The 21,716-nt window shown below is 35.5% G+C and overlaps 1 protein-coding gene across 13 annotated transcripts in view; it reads right to left on the reverse strand.

Annotated features, from left to right (window-relative positions):
* MYCBP2 (MYC binding protein 2) overlaps positions 1–21,716 on the reverse strand; it is a 178,670-nt gene that overhangs the window by 135,808 nt on the left and 21,146 nt on the right. For all 13 annotated transcript variants that reach the window (XM_039714668.1, XM_039714656.1, XM_039714660.1 and 10 more), the window contains exons 2-8: positions 17,540–17,615; positions 9,259–9,474; positions 4,144–4,297; positions 2,740–2,936; positions 2,277–2,519; positions 1,936–2,007; positions 6–102 (exon numbers count right to left, since the gene is read on the reverse strand). In XM_039714668.1, coding sequence (XP_039570602.1) covers positions 6–102; positions 1,936–2,007; positions 2,277–2,519; positions 2,740–2,936; positions 4,144–4,297; positions 9,259–9,474; positions 17,540–17,615 — 1,055 coding nt within the window. The remainder of the gene's footprint in view (positions 1–5; positions 103–1,935; positions 2,008–2,276; positions 2,520–2,739; positions 2,937–4,143; positions 4,298–9,258; positions 9,475–17,539; positions 17,616–21,716) is intronic.

The following is a 21,716-nucleotide window of genomic DNA, read 5'->3' on the forward strand; positions in this document are numbered from 1 at the left end:
CTCACCTGGCAAAGCAACTGTACCGTCTTGTTCCAAAGTTTCAGGGTTTATTCTTATGGCTGTCATACTGTGATTATTCACATCTCTGTATAATAAATAGCCCTGGCAAGAACAACAACAAAAAAAAAAAAAAAAAAAGTGGAGGTATGAAAATACTCTTAAATACATTAACAGATGTTAAAAGGGAAAAAACCCAATGATTATTTTAGATATTGCTTTAAAATAGTAGAATCCTTTTACATCAAATGATAATCAACATTTTTCTACTAACCCAAATTATAACTCAATTCCACACTAAAAATGGAAATTTGACTCCCTTCCTCCACTTTCTACATGCCATAGATTAGCATGCAGAAGCTTGTATACAAATATTGAAGCCCCTCATATTAATTCTGTTATTTATATCTGTACACAATTAGACTTAAAAGCCACAGCCACAGTAAAAACAGAAACAGTGTTTCTGTATCCACTTTTCAAGTCAACAGAATAGTCACAGGAATACCAGGAAGGTGGCAGATACTGTTCTCCTACATAGAAGAGCAATCATTAATGCATATTAATACATGCATTTAAAACCTAGAATTAAAAAAATATTAATTTTTGACTTTGACTCCCACACTAAGACAGTTTCTTCAGTTGAAACTACTGATGAAATAAATCTCAGCAAAATGAGGAAAACAAGCCCACATAAATTAAGCAAAGAGAATTAAAGTAAATAGAAAAGTTTCAATCTAAAAGTAATATGATCAGGTAAGAAAAATCATCTGAATTTAAGTTAACCATGCACCTGAAGGGAAATGACAACTAAGGGCACCTTTTATCTCTTATGGACACAACACTAGCAATAAGTGCCAGTTACACACCTTTCTATAAATATAGCCACAGAATGACACTTGTCCAAACTGCAGAGCCTTTGGCTGCAGTCACTGTGCGAGTGCACACACCTGTACAAGCACTCAAAAAGCATCACATACATTTATAGTTATGTACTCAATGTCCAAATGTGTAACACTATATAATGAAACCACATGAATCCTGTTCCTTCCAGAACTGATAAAACAGACTCCAGAACTAACACATCCACACCCATTTGTTTTGTGCCAGGGTACCTTTTGGTGATCTGCTTTTACATTAAATAAAACCACATTTCATGTGTTTGGGTTTACACAAACACAATAACTCCAATGAATAAACATATATTTGTAAGGAACCATTTCACTTCAAAAGTGTGGCAAGGAGTATACTAAAAATCAAACTGGTACAATGAGATCACTCAGTTAAGAGTAAATATACAATAAATTCAGTAAATTAATTATCTGAAATGTGGTTTTTGTACGTTTTGAGGGGTTTTTATAATGAATAATAAAGGTTTAAGAAAAAGTGGTTGATATTCCAGAAACTATCTCTAAAAAACACAAACCATACAAATACAGTTAGCTCTGCAATGACAACGTCAGTAATTATCTCTACATATTGTTTACATATGCTTGATCCTCTCCAGCCAAAACAGCATTTCCTTATTTTACTGCAAATGTTTTAATGTCAATTCCTTTTCATAACAGGTTATTTCAAATATTTTTTACATGTTTGTTGTAATGGAATTTTTTTACATCCACTGACATGCACTTAACCACACATCAATTGACTGAACAATTCATAAACTGATGTGCTAAAACATCATGTTTTGCAAAAGTCTTTAAAGTGACAACACAAATCAAGGACACTCCATTATTCCTTGCCACAAGCCAGTACCAGTGATTACAGGTCTATCATTCTCCATAATTTAGAAGTCACTACCAAAAATTTTGGTTTTTATAAAGAAAGTCAAAGGAATGATAAAATATCCATGTAAGCTTACTCTAAGCCAGGGTCTACTAAAACTACTTATGAGGGATAAGGAGGAATGCACATTTTATATTTTAAGTATTTACTTACCTGAGCATAACCTAACCAAGACTTTTTTTCTTTTCTGTTTTTGATGCGGGATGTAGAATTGTATATGTGGCCCTGAAAAGCAAAAAAACTTCCATCATTTAAGGAATACCAGAGTGAAAACTCAACACAATCATTTAAGCAGTATCTTCAACCATACTGCAAAGTGAAAATTCTAAGAAAATGTTGTCAAGTTGTCATAGAAATCATCAGAAAAATTTACACAAACTGTAATAGAATGGACGATCAGTGAGATATGTAAGATTGTCCATGGAAACAGGACATCACAGAAGTTAAATTAAAATACTAAGTATCATTCATCAGACAAGAAGTGGCCACATTACCCTCACTGTCCCGCTATATCCAGAGCCAATTTTGTAAAGTCCATCTTTACATAAGAGATAGAGGAAAAAACCATCACTCTGAAGTAGGCACTGGTCATCTTCATCTACAGATATTTCTTTCAATGGCCATTTGTGCATCAAGGCTGCCTTCTTTATCCCATTACTGAACCAGTCCTGGATTTGGATTTTTCCCACCAGAACTGCCTGTACACTCCGCTGAAGAGAGTTTAAAATGGTTGGCACCTAAACAGTAAAAGAAATAGTGAGTGAAAAAGATGACAGTTTTACAAAATGCTGTGTTTTCTGTTCTAACTCTGACTCAAGAGAGACAAAGAAATACCAACTCATCTCAAAAATAGAGAGGGGAGGAAAACGTAACAATTAAACAGCACATCTTCTCAGAACTCATGAGAAGTACCCATTTACATAAATTCCCAGATAAAGAGAAGTTTCAGTGCAAGACCTGAATAGTCTGACAAGCATGGCTGCCATTATTGGTGAGGATTGCAGAGATTGCTTGCAACGTCCTTCCTGTCTCTCCCCAGGCAGCTACCAAACTGAAGAGGCAGGCGCAGGAAAGTGCTGTCAGGGACTGTCCTGTACTGTCATTCATTCCCGTGCTACGGACAGTTATTTCCAAAAGCAGCTGGAACAGGGATTCTGCAGATAAAACACAGCCATTGCACAGATCAGTCACAAAATCATAGAGAACAATTTAACTATCAATGGGAAATTAAAATAGGAAAATACATTATATCTTTCCTCAGCTGTTATGTTCAGAGGTAATTTCAGACAGAAAAACATTAAATGAATTATCCTTAGCTTTTCTTCTTCATAAATCATCTAATCTGGATAATCACCATAGCTGAAGAAGAAAATAGTGGAATACATTAACAAGAAGTGAGCCAGAAAGTGTTGTTATAGTAGACACTATTCAGTCTACCCCATCACTGAGATGATGTGTAGATCACTTGTCTACTCTTTATGACCATTAGCTATGTTGAAGCACAACCCACTTCATAGAAACAAACATTTCAAATCAAGGCTTGAAAATTATTTTGATCATATGCCTCTTTCCAAACACCTTTTGGTGGCTGAACTTCTCTAACAATCCAGGTGTGAACAGAAATCCATCTAATTTTTCTTGAGAGCTGATACAATTAATCACTATGGCTGTAATTAAAAAGTCTTCTTTGTAGCTTTTTAATACTCCATGCATCAATACAAAATAAGTTTTCTGTAGCAAATTATAATATTTGGAAATGCAATACTGTTGTCATAAAACATGAAAAATACATGAAGTCTAAAGACTTTTTTAAAATTGTCTTTAAACAACTCAGGCTACAGCCTAGACTGCTCTGCAGTTCTATAAACCAACAAAAGATAATGGGATTTTAACTTAAAGGACATAGTCAATCATGCTCTCAAAGGCATCAGAAGTTTAACTTCTATTTTCAATATTATTAAAAAGAAAATTAATTTTCAGGGAAGCTTTGGGATGGCCAGAGAAAATAAAAACAAGAATTATGACACTCTGCTTAGCACCTCCACAAAAATTACAAAATTAAACATCTAAGCTATAAACACAACAGCAGATTACAAGAGAAATTCACCCTACAACTGTATTATTTCCAATAAGACCAAGTATTTTATGTTTCAGAAAGAAAGTGAAACGAAATTTGTTAGTCTGTGACATTTATTAGGAAGTACTGCATACATGCACCATAAAGAGTGAACACGCCAGAACAGTCAGTCAGTTGAGAACAACCATGTTACTATCTCACAAATACTTGCCAAGAACCATTTTCTTCTGTCCAACACAGTAACAGATGTATGTTAATAAAAATACAGTAAGAGATGAGATTACCTAGGACTTCAGGAGGCTCTGACTGCAGGCCTTCTGGTTGCTGACCTTGGAGCACATTAAGTAGGGCTTGTAAGCTCCTGAGACACAAGGATGGATGAGAAAATCTCGTCTCTTTTATCAATTCAAAGACTTCACACAATCCAACTTCAATGATCTAAAGAAATACAGATTTTTCAGAACAGATGTCAATACAATATTTTTAGATCTTCATCTAAAAAGTATATCCTTGTGTTCACTGAACAAGACAATTACTCAAAAGGTTGCAACATAAAATACAGTGTTAAACCAGAACCAAAATCAAAAATCCACCTATACAATAATACCAGCAAATATTACATATAAAAGAGCATATCTAAGCAGACTAAGTTTCTCGAAGGAATAAGGAAGCTTAAAATTTTTTGCACCATAAAAGGCAAACTGTACCTCTGAGCCCTTCTAATTTCTATCCAGTTCATACTCTGACAGTCTTCTTTTTCCTTGCTCATTAACGTGAGCCAGCAAACTAGAACGGTCTTGAAAGCTGGTTTCACATCCTGAATAACAATACATTGGACAGCGGATACTGGCAGCTCTAGAACTTTCCCCTCCAAAGGCTCTGAGATTAATTGCTAGGCACTAAAACTCCATATGTACTCATAAAAGACATGCATTAAGCCAAGTAATAGAACATGTTTAAAAGCCCTGTTACAGCCATGTCTAACTTTCCTTTTCAGAATTCCTGACTATTCTGAGATGAGAGTCATGCTTCTCTTCACTGATGCTCCCTTGCACTTCCTTCTCAAACTCTGTATTTAATAATGATGAAGATGAAAGAAAAGAGAGGAGGGTTAGCACATTACAAATGAGCAGCTGTATTTTAAAAACTCTTCACTAGGTTTTGCTCAAGAGCAGAGCCACCATAGAGTGGTTAACAAAGACTCACCCCTGACTAAAATCTAAGGAAAAAGACAGAAATATGAAAACGAGTAACATCATTAATGCAACTGCCACCCATGCTTAAAACACATATATTCTGGCAGTCAGCTCTAAATTCTACTGGATGCCTTGTACCTGTCTTTGCTGACCTTTAATTTGATTCCCGTCCTCCAGAAATTATTTTACCATCTATTTTATTCTTGGAAGAAGGATAAAAACACAACCAAGTCAAGTCCTCAAAGCACAGCAGCAATTTTCCTACTAATTACACCTTACATTTCACATCTGCAATGGAGCATGGGGAAAACACATGCATGGAATCTACAGTGAAAGAAACTGTCAACATAATAATAGCATTATGTTTTTTCCAGGATTTAAAGCTCACAATATGATCCTAAAGGTTAAAAAATAAAATACATTGTAAGAACATTTTTAGAAATGCCCTTCCTGTTCAGTTATAGTGTCTTTGAGAGAAACTAAGTTTATTCTTCACAATCTTCAGACAGAAAAACTCATCTAGGAGCTGACAGAGGCAGCTAGAGAAAGCAGAGAAGATAACACAGTGGAAAATGTTTGATGACCTTCCACTACAGTAGGAATCAGTAAGAGAGAGTTCTGCTGGGATGTTATCAATTTTGCACAGGTTTTGGGTTGGTTTTTAAATATCTGAGATCTCTTAAATATAAGAGACTGGGTAGGCTTCATAAAATAGGTCCATTCACCGTATTATCTTATGTATGTATATCTTACCTATATATACACACATATATATGTGTATGTGTGTACATCTATACCTCTCTCCTCCCAATTGTCCTCTGAAGGACAGAATAAGCAAATAGCTCTTTCCAAGATATCTTAAGTTTGTTCTCACTGCTCTCTGAAGGGTTTTTGAGCCAAAACAAGCACTGCTCTGCCTCAGCTTCTCTGTCACAGCCTGACTGCTCTTACTGATGCTCTCTGTGCAACCATTCTCCCATTCCCTTTGCAACACCTTTGAGACTTCAGATCAGAAGTTTAAGACTGCTTAACAAAAGGTACCCAAAATTCTAGCCTGGATGCTGACATTGTGACTCCTAACTAATTCCTAAAACTCCTCCCATTTCATCTTGAAGTCTTATTTGTGCTCTTGTTTTATTTTCTTTATCTTTCCTCTCATTGTGAGCATTACCCACAAAGCTCACATTTCTGTAATTAAAACTACACACTACTCTGAATTAATTCATATTATATACATACACAAAAGAAAGACCATTTACAAAGGTAACATTCTCCTAGTGAATTTTAAAATGCGCAAAATCGGTATCTAAAAAACGTAATTGTCCTTTTTTTTGTTACAAGTTAAAAATTTAAATTTTTGCTTAAGGTTATTAACAAAATGCATGTCAGTGCAGGAACAAAGAATATTTAATTCCACCTTAATCATTTTAATCCGGTATTTGTCCCTTTTAGTACAGGACTTTTGTGGATCATTCATTACTCAACCTTAAGTTTAAAACTTAATGGGGGAGGGGGTGAGGGTGAAAGGTGTGGGAAATACCTCTTCTTTACTCTGCAAATTACAAATCTTACCAACAGAACTGAACCTACTCCATTTCAGGTAGAAAGATCATTAACTAAGACACTAAATAAATAAGGCAGCAAATAAGTATGTCAGACAAAGGCAAGTATTTCCTGAAAACCAAAAATATAAAGCTATCAAAGCAAGTTACTAAACTATCTGAACACAATCAAAACACATTTTTTTCCATTGTGCTAGTATCTGAAGAGCAGCAAAGTCTGTCTCTTAATGTTAAAAACAACTATTCTCAATCTTATTATAGAAATTGCATAGGGTAACTTCTGATTCCAAAATACATTCTACTTAAAGGCTCTAACAAACCTGACTTCCTCAAGTTCAAGATCTGAAAGAAAAATACTTCAACAGAACACTTGAAGTCACCTTGAGGTACAAAAATGTAGAATGTTTTCAACTTACTCTTAATTAAACAAAAAACCATCAACATACCAAGGACTACACTCTGGAGAATCTGTAAAAGCACAAACCCTAGCCACACTTTTTATTCATCTTTCACCTCACTGTCAAACTCAAAATATATCAGTATTCTTTTTAATAAACTAGCAATTACTCTTGGAAATATTGTAAACCTTAGAAAGTTTATAATAACTTTCTACTTTACAGTTAACAAACTAAGCCCTACAAAATATTGTTCCTTGTCACAGGAACAATACAGACAGACACCTGTATCCAGGATAGTGAGACATTTACACAGTCAGCCCCTAGAAGTTTTACTACATGTGAGACAGTTCCAAGCAGATGCTTTTTTCAAAAGCAGAGACAGACACCTGTATCCAGGATAGCGAGACATTTACACAGTCAGCCCTAGAAGTTTTACTACATGTGAGACAGTTCCAAGCAGATGCTTTTTTCAAAAGCATGAATGCAAGTCCAATTGTTATCTCCAAGTGACCTAAACAATCCTATATTACCTAGACAGTTATGAAAAATACTGAGGTTGTATCAAGCATCTAAATATATTTTCAAACCAAAAATTCACAAATTTGGTATTTTGTAGATTCTTTATTAAAAATTAACAGTGTGAAAACATACCGATTTTCACCAATTTTATATTTGCTGTACTGAATGCAACAAAAATCTCAGCAATTTTCCATTTTCAGAGAAGTTTGTTACCTACAGTTTCTCTATCATTTTTTCTAAGCCACCCTCCAAGTGACCTAAACAACCCTATATTACCTAGACAGTTAAAAATTAACAGTGTGAAAACATACTGATTTTCACCAATTTTATATTTGCTGTACTGAATGCAACAAAAATCTCAGCAATTTTCCATTTTGAGAGAAGTTTGTTACCTACAGTTTCTCTATCATTTTTTCTAAGCCACCATCTTTGTAATTAAATGTCCAACACAATACCAATGCTTTGGTTTCCACAGGCAAGTCTTCTGTCCATATCATTGATAGATCTCATCCTTCCTGGAACCTCTTCATTTCAACATCTTTTTAAAACGTCATTCCATTCCCCGTAAGTGCTTGTAGCTACACTGCCTTTTACTTAAAATTAAGCATCTACAAGCACTTGCTGATTCATTTGATACAATCCACAAGTCCTGAGATGCAGTTCATAAACAATGCAGACTTGCTTTCCAGCAACCACGTATTTTGCAATCATCAATCATGACATTTCAGTTGGCTGACTTGGTTATGCTTCTCTGCAATTCATCACCACTACTTTCTGGAAAGCCAACTCTGCACCTCAGATAACACCTAAATGCGATCATCTACAAAATCCTAATTTTTTTAAGCCACTCAAATATTCTACATAACCACAGCTGCAACCACCTTTTTTAATTCAGCATTTTTATTAGTTTTAGGTCAAATATATATAAGGGAAGAATATGAATCTGAATATGCTTTTTAGATTCAGAAGAACAATAAAACAAAGCACGTTCCATAGCACTGATAAGGTAGCAATGAACAAAACTAAACACATAGCTTTGTAATACACAGTAAAAAACAAGTGAACCAAAAAATTGAAAAAAAAAAAAAATCAGTAAGTCCTTTATTTCTGACTTTCCACCATTAATCCTACTATAAGCATAGAAGCAGTCAATAGTAAAAAACCCACTCTAACTGTTCAACTACAGCATCAAAATCTCACAATGCACTGGAATCTGGAGCTGTCAGTACCACCATTAAGGGCAGTAAAGCCAAAAAAGGGAAAGAATAATTGAGTTACTGCAATTACATGCATACCCAGGAAAATATCTGAGGAACCATTCCACCAAATTATTTCCATTATTAGAAAGACTTATTCCTTTTGAAGGGTAAAGCAATAAAAAAAAAAAGCACCCTTTACCATTAAGAGCTGGTAGCCTCTCAGAGACACAAGAGCTACCTTATTTGCATCATTTCTGAGTAGATTTTGAGGCTGTAGGTGTTCAAGTACCAACACTTTAAAAGGAGTGCAACTTGAGTGTTTACCTGACATTTAATTGACTTTAATTTGGGCAGGTACATAGATCATCCTAATTCATCAAATGATTCTAAACTAGATGGACTACAAATAAAAGTACAGCAGTGTTCTAAGCAGCTGGCTTACACTGTTGCTCTTTAATCCCCAAAAAGCACATAGCAACCTTAGATGACATACATGGCACACTTTATGTGGTACCAGTTACTTGCCTTTGGAAGTTTAATAGGTGGCTCTTTGGGCTCCTCTTCTTCATCACTGTCTGAATCCCCACTCTGGACACTGTTCTTTGAGGCCAAAGACACAGACGCTTCCTTCTTCTGCCACTCCAACACACAATGGCGGACATTGCAGTAAACATTAAAAGCTGAAGGATTGCTATGTAATCTGATATCTGGTATGGTTATTGTACTCTCTAGGCTTTCAGTCTGAAAAACAAGATCAGTTTTAATTTTAGTTTATTAGTTTACTAAAGTTACAAGCTTTGCTAAATATAAATAATCTCAACAGTCTCAATTTTGACAGATCAAATTATTTCTACACTGGTGACAACTTCCCTGTTGAAGTACCAGGTCTATTTCAGGCAAGGAAGAAAGGAAGAGGAGAACATTTAAATAAATTCTGTCTAGCTTTAGCCTCTGCCTCTCATAACTTGATGAGAACATTGTTGAGAACACTAGGACTAGAAGTGACAGCAGCTCAGGCTACAGAATGGTACAAACCTGTGCCACAGTGGTAGAATAGCAGAATCATGCTTTAGCTCCTCTACAGCAGTCTGTTTGGGAGATTTTAACTATAAATGAATTTTTAAATGCATGCCTTGTTATTCTAGTTGTTAGTTTTAACCTGCTGGTAAATACTTAAATTAAAAAATTTGAGATGTTTGTTAAACATATACTAGAAATTAAGAAAACCCATTTGTTTTGTCATTAGATGAAAACTGATGGCAAGTTTAAAAACTCCTGTGAGGATGCTGCAGTTAATAGTTTTGAGAATAATAACCTAATGGACTAATTACTAAATAAAGAAATCAAGGCCTATGACTTAACAGGACACCATTCTGTTTTCAGAAGTCCTGAGCCACAAAGTACGAGCTGGAAAATTGTTCTGAGAAACTACCACTACCATGGCCCACCTTGGTACCTACTACTGGTGTATTATTTTCAGCCTTAGCCAAGACACAAAGGAGCCTTCAAGAGGCTGTCACTGGACTTGGAAAAATACTAAGACAAAACATTTTTTAAAGATCTGCCCTGTACTTTACCAGTCTGAAACAGTGAAATGGAAGAGGAGGTATGACTGACTTGAAAAAAACAAAACTCCACCACAATTAATTCCCAAGCAGGGTTACACTTTCCATTTGGTTGTGTACAAGCAAAGACCAGGCTGGTCTCAGCACAGGCTTTGAAAACTGGATTCCAGGCAAATGGGAGGAAGCAATTCTCTGTAAGAGCTTGCTGTAGACAGAGAGCACAAAGACCATGTAAGGAGAGAAGGCCCAGTGTAAGAGTGCAGGACAAATTTGCTTGACCACGCAAGGCAAAATGCGGGGAATTATTAGGCCAGACAGACTCAGGGTCATGATTAACTTCACAAGGTCATTTTTGGTTTCTTTTTCATATTTTTCAGGGATAGGCAGAGGAAGGGCACAGTGAGAGTGGAGGTTTTTTGTCTTTTTTTTTGTTTTATTTATAGGGTATTAATACTGTGCATTGCCACATTCATCTGGCATGAAATTGCACAGTGAATTATACTACAGTGATTTGAAACAGATCACTGAGAGCAGTGATGGGAAGGATTAAACTAGCAGAGGAGAGGTAAAAGGAATTTGAGAACCAATGCATTGGGTAATATTTTAATAAGGTGATTTGTTTTTCTACAATATGGTTGCCACAGTTTTCTACATCACAAAGACTTTTATCTGCACATACATTTTTATTAACACCAGAAATAACACAAGACTCTAAGCTAGACCTTTTAACACCATATGTTACAAGACAGTAAAAAATTCAAAATTACCTGAAAACATTTCATCATTCACATATTCCCTGTTTTTGACTGTAATATTATTCTGACTGTACTGGTATATATTTGCCTATCCTTCCTTGCCATTACTGCTAAAGTTACTGCAAGCTAGAACATTAAGAAATAATGCTTTACTATGAAAACTATTTCATCAAACACATTGAATGTTAATTTTTCTCACCTGCATCAGTGGTAGCAGTAAGCACAAAAATATAAAGATAATGAAGCAGGAAAAAGAAAAAGCTGGAAAAAGTTCCCTATCCACATACTCAAATTTGGCAAGCTTTTTTCTTTAGCTCAACAAAACTTCTGCCATTAAGAATTGAAAGACAGCAAAGTTTGGTCCTTGTTCAATATTAGTATCTTTGAAATAGTAAAGCTCTTGTTAGAAATCCTACAATATTAATAATGCAAGAACCCAAGGCACAACATCATGTTATTCCAGTATCAAACTGAATCAAAATAAATTTGGATTGACCCCATTGATAATGAGCTCCTACATACTTTGAAGTTTGACACCAGAAAACTGAATTGTTATCAGATGTAACTCTTCTGTTCATCAAGTATCCATACACATTACCCCAAAAGTTTTTGCAGCTCCTGTTAAGGCAAATACATAGTACAAGCTTTCATCTTTAAAGCTAGCTCAGTTGAATGGCACAGGTTAAATTCCTCAATAAACTTAGTTTACTAAAGTTTTCACTGACAGTTACAGGATGAGGAAGCTATTTCAGAGTCTCCAGATATTTATCTGAAGGTTCATTCATCTAGTTAATATCACAAATTGTAATTGTAACTTCTGTGAAAGTTTCCATTCCAATTCTTTCTTGTCAGCTCAGCTAAGTCTTTGATCCAGAAGAGCCTAAGTTCTGTAGCTCATATAGTCTCATTTGAAACAGACTGGCCAAACTGTTAAACCAGCACAGGTAATTTTAGACATTACAGTGCTAGATAAAAATCAATGTACGTTTTCTTGCCTATTAATAAGCTGACTGATTTTTCAGAAATAAACTCCTTATTCTCAATACTTTACAACTATTAACCAGTAAGCACTTTAACTATTCTATCTGTATTCAGTGTTTTGCTTTTCTACAACAGAGCATGAACAATACTTACATACACTAACTGCCTACTGAGACTTCAGTACAACATCCTCCAGAAACTTCATCATCAGGTAAAAAACACTGATGTGATTTGTAATGGATTTCTCAAGTCTAAGGGCTTTAACTATCTATAATACTAATAGCTGTTAGGTCTTCAAAAGAAATATCTGTTCAAAAGTGGATGTATGTAAGCAGGTTGTACAAACATCACCTTCTTAGATTTCCTTTACATAAGGCAAGAACAGAGCTGGCAATGACAAAAAACAGTAAAACTTTCTGCCCCTCTAATGCAAATGCTCATTCAGTGAGCAGCTTTTTTTGTTTTTCCTTTCCTCAACCGTTCAAAACAGACATCAGGATTTTCTTCCATATGAAACAAGTGTTCTTCCTTTCCGGATTCTTAACTCCATTAAGGTCAGATACACTGAACAAGTCAGAAAACTGGTATTTAAGTTCATCCTATCATCACTTGAAAGCTTACTTTTCTGCAGCTAATCAATACCTTCTACACAGTCATAAAAACTTCCTCAATATTATGAGACTCATGATACACCTGTACAATTTTGCTGCAGACTCACAGATTTTGAGGTAGAATAGATCACTAAGAAAATCTAACCAACACCTCTACTTACAGAACCTCATTTAGTAATTCTTTTATCAAACTAATACAGTCTACTTAAAATTCTCTTAATGATACTGCACTTCATGTTGGCATAAAATACATCTACATTGCCAAGAAAAACAGCAGAATATTAAACCAAAATGTTAATCAACTTCTAAGAAATCACTAAAGAAATTTATTAATTTTATTAATTAGATCTAGAATTATTAATAATCCAAACAGACTGCTCTTGAGCTATAGGATAAATTATTTCAGAAAGAAACAATGCCTTACAGCTTGTTTTCATGGTGTTAAGAGTACTAAGATTCACATGACACTTGTGAATAAGGTGAAGAGCAGCAATCACTTTCTCTGCCTCTGAATGTCCAATTCTTAATGGCTGCTGGAATATTGCAATCTAAAATGCTCATTAAATTTGACTACAAACTCAGCTTCCAAAGTGCCTGAGCAGAAAATGAGATGATAGCTTCTATACTAGCCTTCCTCCCAAATCATCTGGTTTCTTGGAAAATTAAATTGCCACCACTGTCAAAAAGAAGAGAGCTTACAGACTGGAAAATATAATTATGCTGTTTGATTCAGCAATTTTCATTAGCTGTAACACAGTGGAACGTTCTGAATCTTCATCTTTGCTGTTTGATTTGTTGTCACCAAAAATTAAACATGCACCTTCATCAAATGAAGATACATGGTGAAACATACATTGCAAAACTTAAATATCCACCATTGATGAAGACAGTTCTAATACGTGAAGATTTTCTTTCTTGTGTGTTACTTTTTATATTCCGAAAGGTGAGACTCTTAGGAGGGAGAGATCAAAGTGCAGATGCTCACACTGATGCCTGGCTTGTCCTTGTAAACATATAGTCCCTGCTAACTGGAAGAATGAATTATGCAAGAGAGGGTAAACAGCACAGGTTTGGTTCAAAAGATAAGGGCAACCTACTCATAATTGCTCTTCTCAGTTAGCCTTTCGTAATGTCCCAATACACTCAAGGAAAGAAGTGGGAAAAACCAAAAGCCTCTGGTCTCCTTTACACGTCTCACACATAAAGAAACCGTTTTCCCTAAAGATGAAACCCACACATAGCTTATTTTCATTTGTTTTCTTCCTCTTGAATCAGATGACTGTGGTAATGGTTTATTCTTAAATATGATGAAAATAGACTATAATCTAAGAGAGGAAAATTAATCTGCTGTTAAAGATGGGTCAGGTTATAATAACCATCTGATCTAATCTATGTGTAACACTGAGAAGAGAAGCTCACCCAATTATTTTTCAGACAGTCAAAAGATCTCTTAGAAAGGGATGCCCTCTTGAGGTTGAAAGACCAAATAATACAAAAGCCACTGAAAACAATGCCAAATTATTTGAGAACCTACATGTGTTTCTAGTGAGACAATACTCATCCCGGTCAATCTGTTCTATACATCTATTCATTAGCCTACAACAAATTTGTCTGCTACATAAACCTCCCCCTTAAAGTTTTATTACTCCCATTTGTAAAAAGGTAAAAAAGTCATAGCTCAAAACTTCTGCATAAACAGGTAGACACCAATCATTTCCAGTACAAGCTGTGTTTGGTGGACTCCAATTTTTCAGTATTCTTCAAATAACATTATGAAAACAGAATATGGTGAATTGTAGTTTTCTGTGTAAGTCTCTCTCAATCCAAGTGTCCTAAGCAGCACTTGCATGAATTAACAGCAATGGGCGAAAATATCCAGGGTGTCTGAAAGGGGAAGGGGGGGTTAGCAGCAATATTTGTAGAGTTGGAAAATGTTACATGGCCTTACAATTTTCTGGTGATATTCTTTGCCAAAAGGAAAAAAAAAAGTGGGGAGGAGGCATGTAGGGACTGGAATCCAAAGTGTTACATCCATGTCTAACAATCAGATACCTGTTTTCTATGTAAAAGTCACTTATGTCAGCAGTGAATTTCTAAAGCCAAAATAGACTGCACCACATAGAAAAGTGTTATACCTCCATTTAAAAGTAGATATTAAACCACAAAGTCAAAAATTAGTGATACTTCAAAGATCAGTGATCATACCATGACCCAGCTTCGAAACAGAAAAAGGGTAAAACTATTGAGCTGTGTAAACACCAATTAGTTTTATAGCTAAAATGTTCTAACATTTAATGCTTAAATGGTGGAAATAATTTTCTTCCAGTTGCTCAACTCAACTTGCTTCTCAAGTTCTCTCCTCTTCCATTACACAATGACTTTTAGTAAGCACAGGATATAAATAACAAATTTTTGGGTTCCTTCATGTTATTCTTGATTTAAGGCCCTCTCTGCCTCTACTAGGTATATTAAGAGAAAGCTTACATCTCTGTTCAGACTAGAAGACTCCATTTCTCAAAAAAATAAACTGATGCACACAAACTCTACTGCTCAGAATGTCCAGTAATGAAAGACTTTTCAATCTGCTCTATTTTAAAGCTTCCAAATGGAAGCTCACATTTTCCTGACAATAGACACATCCATTTTCAGACATTCCAGTGCAAAAATAATCACTGTGCTGATTCTGCCAGGGTAAGCATTGGGATGCATTGAAAAGTACCTAAAAAAACCCCAAACCAACAAATCCCTCCCACAAAAAACCAACTACAGGAAAACCAATAAACAAAACCACCCCACTTTGTCAGTTTCATAACCTCAAGATATGAAGCTGGTTTTATCTTACCCTTCTGTGCTACATTTTTCAGGAAATACACAATTTTTTGTTATCATGCTGAAATAAGCTCGAATGTCTTTCTATACCTGAGTCACTCAGAATGAAGACCAATGTTCTAATGGTCAGCCCTGGTCTGCCTCAGACACTAGATAACGGCATCAATAAAGAAAAAAAAAAACCCATTATGACTTTTAAAGATATAAATCTCAATGCTTTAAGTAGAAACTGACTTAAACCCAAGAAAATCTTGAGAACAACCTTCCCCAGGGATGAGGTGAGGAGATGATCAGTTAGCGCCATATCCATAACTACTCACAAGAACTAGCCTTTAGTATTCTCACATTGAATTGGCCAAGGATCCTGCTACTCCATTTATCCAATGCAACTAAATTTAAGAACTACATTGGAGTGCTAAGCTTGTCAACAGCCATTCTGTATTTAGCTTTCTCGTCTGCCTCAGACACTAGATAATGGCATCAATAAAGAAAAAAAAATCCCATTATGACTTTTAAAGATATAAATCTCAATGCTTTAAGTAGAAACTGACTTAAACCCAAGAAAATCTTGAGAACAACCTTCCCCAGGGATGAGGTGAGGAGATGATCAGTTAGCGCCATATCCATAACTACTCACAAGAACTAGCCTTTAGTATTCTCACATTGAATTGGCCAAGGATCCTGCTACTCCATTTATCCAATGCAACTAAATTTAAGAACTACATTGGAGTGCTAAGCTTGTCAACAGACATTCTGTATTTAGCTTTCTACTTGGCAATAAAACTAGGGATCCACCAACCAGATAGACAAGGATCCCTTTATAGTGTAACAATGATCAAAGTCGAAGAGAGTTACCTTATTTTAAAAGCATACGTTTCTGTCACCAGACAGAACACACAAACTAACAACATTGTGATATTTCTTCAAATCTCCAACTTGGTTTTCTTTGTTGACAGTGGGTTGATAAAGTCATGGAGACAGAGCTAAAACTTCTTATAGCAACTGAAGAAAGGACTGAGAAATTCAGTTGGGACCACAAATATTTAATGTACAGTGCTGAGAACAGAAATGAAGATAAGCTCTTTCTATACCATAGTCTGAAGCTGCACTACTTGAGATAAGCAAAATAATCTGGTATGTCTCCAAAGAGTCAATACCAAATGAATAGATAGAGGGTTTGCTTCACCCTCCCAAAGCCGTCTGTCTTGAGATACAGTAACTACATGAGGTTTGGCAAACAGGGATAAGATGGACGAGTGGCTCTACAGTGCATGTGTATTATAAAGACATTCAGCTGACAAGAAAGTGTTTTCACTGGATATTTCAGTGGTTCTGTCCTTCAGAACCATTCCAAAAACGAGTTCTCTTTACTGACTACAAGCCTTCATGCCTGCAGCAAGCCTTCATGAAAATCCTTCCAAGACTGTAGCTTAAATAGAGAAATAACAGCTCTATAATAGAGAAAGAATGCAGCACAGCAGTATTTTAAAATAGCACTGCTTCTGCATAAATTTATGCTCTCTAAAGAATAAAGATGTAAATATTTTTATTAAGTTCACTGTATGGTTCCCATGCATTTAAAGTGATTGAAGTCAGGGGTTACATGGGGAGAAAACATTAATAGAAACACTTAGGTACTATTTATTACATTTTCCATTATGGAGGAGTTTTCAGAGGTAACTCTGGAGTCCCTAGAATGCTCCCTTTCTCCTTTAGCCAATATGGCTAAATCTTTGCAGCACTAGTCTCTAATTGTTTGCTAGACGCAGATCTCAAAATTTATCTCTAAGACCAGTATGTTTAGCTACACTTAGGGTTTAGGAACTGGAGAACTAAAAACGCTATTCATGTAATTTTCTATTGAACACTGGCACCAAAAGCAGTTGAATAAGGTTAACATTGGTATCACAGTCATGTAGGATACAGTAAACAGACAATATTGGTCTACTATTAACTCCTCTAAACAAGCACATTGTTAGTCACACTTAAGTGTTCTTGCATTTCTCTCAACTGAAGTTACTGTCATTTTTGAGTCAGGACTTTGTAAAGTTAGTTACAGGCTTACCTTGTTGCGTGTTTTTACTTTCAATTTAGTCTTCTGTTTTCTTTTCAACTTTTTCTTGCTAAAAAGTTTCTTACTTCTGAAAAAGAGGAAAAAAAGCATTGAGAACAAAAACTCCCTTCTGTACCTCATAGTAATAAGCACAGAGGGAAAAATGTCAGAAGTGCTCTAAATTTTTTTTCTCATAGGCAAAGGGAATAATTTCAGGTAGAATTTCAGAGTATAAATCAGAGTATAAAGTAGAATACAAAGCACTTAAAACTGTGCTTTCCTAATGTTCTACTGAATTATGCACCTTTACTCTCATCAATTTAATCAGAATATATACTAGGAGAGAAACAAGTCCCTGAGCTTTCTATTGGCTTGCCATATTGTTTCTATTACAAGTTTGTTAGTGCCACAGCAGTGCTAGAAGCATTGACAATTCTCAATAAAACAACCTGTTAGTACAGAACATCGCCCTGTGAAGTCGTTATCACACAAAGATTCAAGCCTTCCAAGACAAAAAGTAAGCTTTAAAAATATATCATTTAGCAGAAGATTCAACTGATTGAAGAAACTGCAGTTTCTTTGCCTTTTGTTTGGACTTTTTCCACCCTCACTTTATAGACTTAATGTCCACCCCTTTACATTACAGATTTAGCTAACACACACTTCTCTAAGCTCATTTAATCCTCTCCTGCCCACACCTCATTCCTACCACACTCTTTTTCTCCTTTTTATTACTCAGGGAAACAAAAACCAACCAAAACCCACCATACAAGAAAGGTACCGTATGCTCACATGCTTGTCCTGTCACCATCACTGAGATTACTCTGAAATGCATGTTTTTTAACCTACTGTTTTTTTCAGATTATAAATTCTACAAAAAAAAAGAGGAAAAAGTAATGTTACCTATGCAGCATACAGCTCACCGTACATAGGACTTCAAGCAAAAGCTACTAACATTCCTCTGTACCACAAACTTTACTCAAATAGCTTAGTTCAGATTAGTTGAAAAATAAAACTATTACATCTGAAAATCCCAGGCAGTGAGGAGCTGCATTTTCAGTAACAGACTGAGAATCAGAAAAATCTTAGTACTGTATTCAAACAACTTTGTTCTAAATAAAAATGCTGAGGTTCTAAAAGCATAGTGGTTACTGTCCTGTACAGCATTCAGACTGCAAGAATATAGAAGCCCCATGGTCGAGCAGTTAAAAGTTGGAAAAACTGAAGTCTGACCAACAACCAGCAGCAAGAATACAAGCTCAAACAAAGAATTCCTGCAGAGTATGCTTGCCTCCTAGAAATTTCACCACTTTTCCCCTCTTGACCTATATTAAGAGGAAGGTATGTTCCTCAAGACACTTCCTGCAGAAACAAACCAGCTGACCACTTTGCTTGTGAGGAACAAACACCCGTATCCTGGAGTTAAAAGAAGTGATTCAGTGAAGGGGAAGTCCCTCACCATTCCCAGAAAGTTAAAGCTTACAAAGAGAATGGAGATGACTGCTCAAGGTTCCCCCAACAGTAAAGTTTCAATAGGTAACAATATACAAGCTATTTAAGAAGCAAGGAAGAAAAACTTCATATAACCTTTACTGCTCAAATTTCAGCAATCAAACTCCATAGTCTAACTCACTATTTAGTTTTTCCTTTAATTAGACCCATTTCCTCATTAGCATTTAATGCAATTAATTCTTATTCTGCTGTTAAACATAAAGAACAGTGCAGCCCTTGACATTCTGTAGCCACTCAATCTTCTGCTCTGGACCTAATGACCTTTTATGAAACTTGCACCCTAACTTTCAGTTTAAAAATCCTGATGCAAGTATCTTCTGGGCTCTCCGAGTCTGTAACACACATAAAACATGTTGACCAAAGCTGAAAACAATACTTGTTGTTTGCTGTTAGGAACAGGAAGAAGAAATGTCTCATATGCCTCCAAGGTCACATTTAAACTGCATTCCAGGTATTATTTGGCAGCTCCACAGCAATATGGCACAGCAGACCTATTTAATCCAGACTAGCATGAAAACATTTCCCTGCAAACCTCAAAATTGAGCTTCCAATACCCATTTTCTATTTGTGCTAATAACTATGCCTTTTAAATACAGTATGATTTGCACTTACCCACAGACAACTTGATAAGTATAGCTTTTTTCTTTTTGTTTTAAAAGATACTCATTCAAGTTGCCAAGACATTTCAAATTTAATCCTTCCTGCCAAAATCCTTGAAAACTCTCCAAATTTGTTACAGTCCGCAAACATTAAAAACACTTCTTCATCTTGTAAATATTTCACTGGACCAGTCCCTGTAATTTTTGCAAGTATTTCTTTGTGTTTACACATACAACTGAAAAACCCCCAAATTAAGCCTTTTCCAACCCCCCAAGATTAGGCTCATTTCCATAGTAACAAAACCTCTGCCATTTGGCAGATTACCTTCATTTGTCATGACACCTACACAATGTTTTTTCCAATTAGTAAACAGGAAAGATCAGCATTGGGTTTACTGATGGTGCTAAGATCTCCCTCATTCATACAACAACCATTAAAGATGCTGCAAACAGCAGCACAGTCGACTGCTCCATTGTGGCAGTCTTGATTTTCGGCAAGTTTTGGGCTTGAATAGTTTTATGTCCCAACAGATTGGGATAGAAATGCCACAGTAAGAATCCACAATTATGTCCTTATATTTTCTAAAAATGAAACCCCAAAGAGGAAAGCATACTTTCTTCCATATCGAAACAAATCTTCAGAACAAGTAAGCAATTAATTAATTAAAAATACCTCATCACACTAATTTTATAAATAGTTCTGAGGAACCTAGAATAACTTTGCAAAACATCAATTATTCACAAAGTATCTGCACATAACAAAGATACATATGATTGTTCACAGTCTACTGTTACATATCAACACTAAGATGGTTTCAATATTCAGGGAAAAAAGACATTAAACCATATACCAAAACACTAAGATGTTTTAATATTCAGAAAAACATAGGCAAATATATTCATGGAAAACAATGTTAAGCAGATCATGAGTAATTTCCTGTTGGAAACCACATGTGTTAATTATAACCACAACTCCTCTCCTACCTGAAGATTAACAAGATCTGATATGGCTCAGCTGGATTTTTTAGCTAAATTATTAATTCTATTGCTGGTTAAAATTGTAAGTTGCTGCTAGCTGTCATTTGTAAAGGTCTTTGTACTCTGTGCTGACAATCAGCTTCCACTGGCAAAAGGTCTTTAGCCTTCAACTCCTAACTCAGTTGTTGATACCATTTAGCCCACAGAAAACAAACACTCATTTTCAGCAAATCTCAGACAGGCTTTCTGCAAACTGCTTCAAAATATTATAACACTGCAGACCAAGTTTTGAACTGGACCACGAAGTAAGTGCAAGTCAAATGAGCACCGAACATAACAACTTGTCAGAAAAATACTTGCAGCAAATGGACACAAAGAAAGAGTGAATGGTGCTATTACAACCTTAACATAAAAATCTCTTAAGAATAAAATAAATACCAAAAATCTTCAACCCTGGAATGTTAAATAATTGCCTCAAATCAAAGGCAGAAATAAAAAAAAAAGGAAGGGAAAGGAGATGGTGGGCAATAACCAGTTGCTTGACAATTTAAAATAGGTGAAACAGCTGTTTAAATGACATGATTGCAATTTGTAGCACCTGTATTAGGAGGAATAAAGGCATGCTTATTTGTTCTAAACCAGAAGTAGCAATAGCTATTACTATTAGCATTATTAGGAAAACATTGTTCAGTTGTCTCAACACCACTGCTCTTACTCTGTTTAAAGAGATGAAGAAATGCAAACAGAGCATCTTCCCTCAAGATGCAACAGTCTTGAACTGTAATTGATAAGCCTAAATTTGAGAGGGAAGATTTACATATTGAGTGTGTTCCTCCCCTCAATGCTGTTACTGAATTACTCAACATGGACTAACATTATATTAGTGTTACACCTGCATAAGATGTTCTAGACCACGCGTTATACGAAGTGCGTGTACAATGAATGGAAAAAATATTATTCCATCTCTGCTGCTGAAGCAGAAAAGGAACAACAAAAGCCTTATTTAAGTGCTGTCTGACCTAAAACCTTCGCTTCTGAAACATGGTACCAAAGACTAAGGTAACTAGTACAGCATTAGACACATTAGTTGCTCTGCTGTT

Source organism: Passer montanus, unplaced genomic scaffold, assembly GCF_014805655.1.
Source record: "Passer montanus isolate IOZ18808 unplaced genomic scaffold, ASM1480565v1 scaffold30, whole genome shotgun sequence".
Classification (NCBI taxonomy): domain Eukaryota; kingdom Metazoa; phylum Chordata; class Aves; order Passeriformes; family Passeridae; genus Passer; species Passer montanus.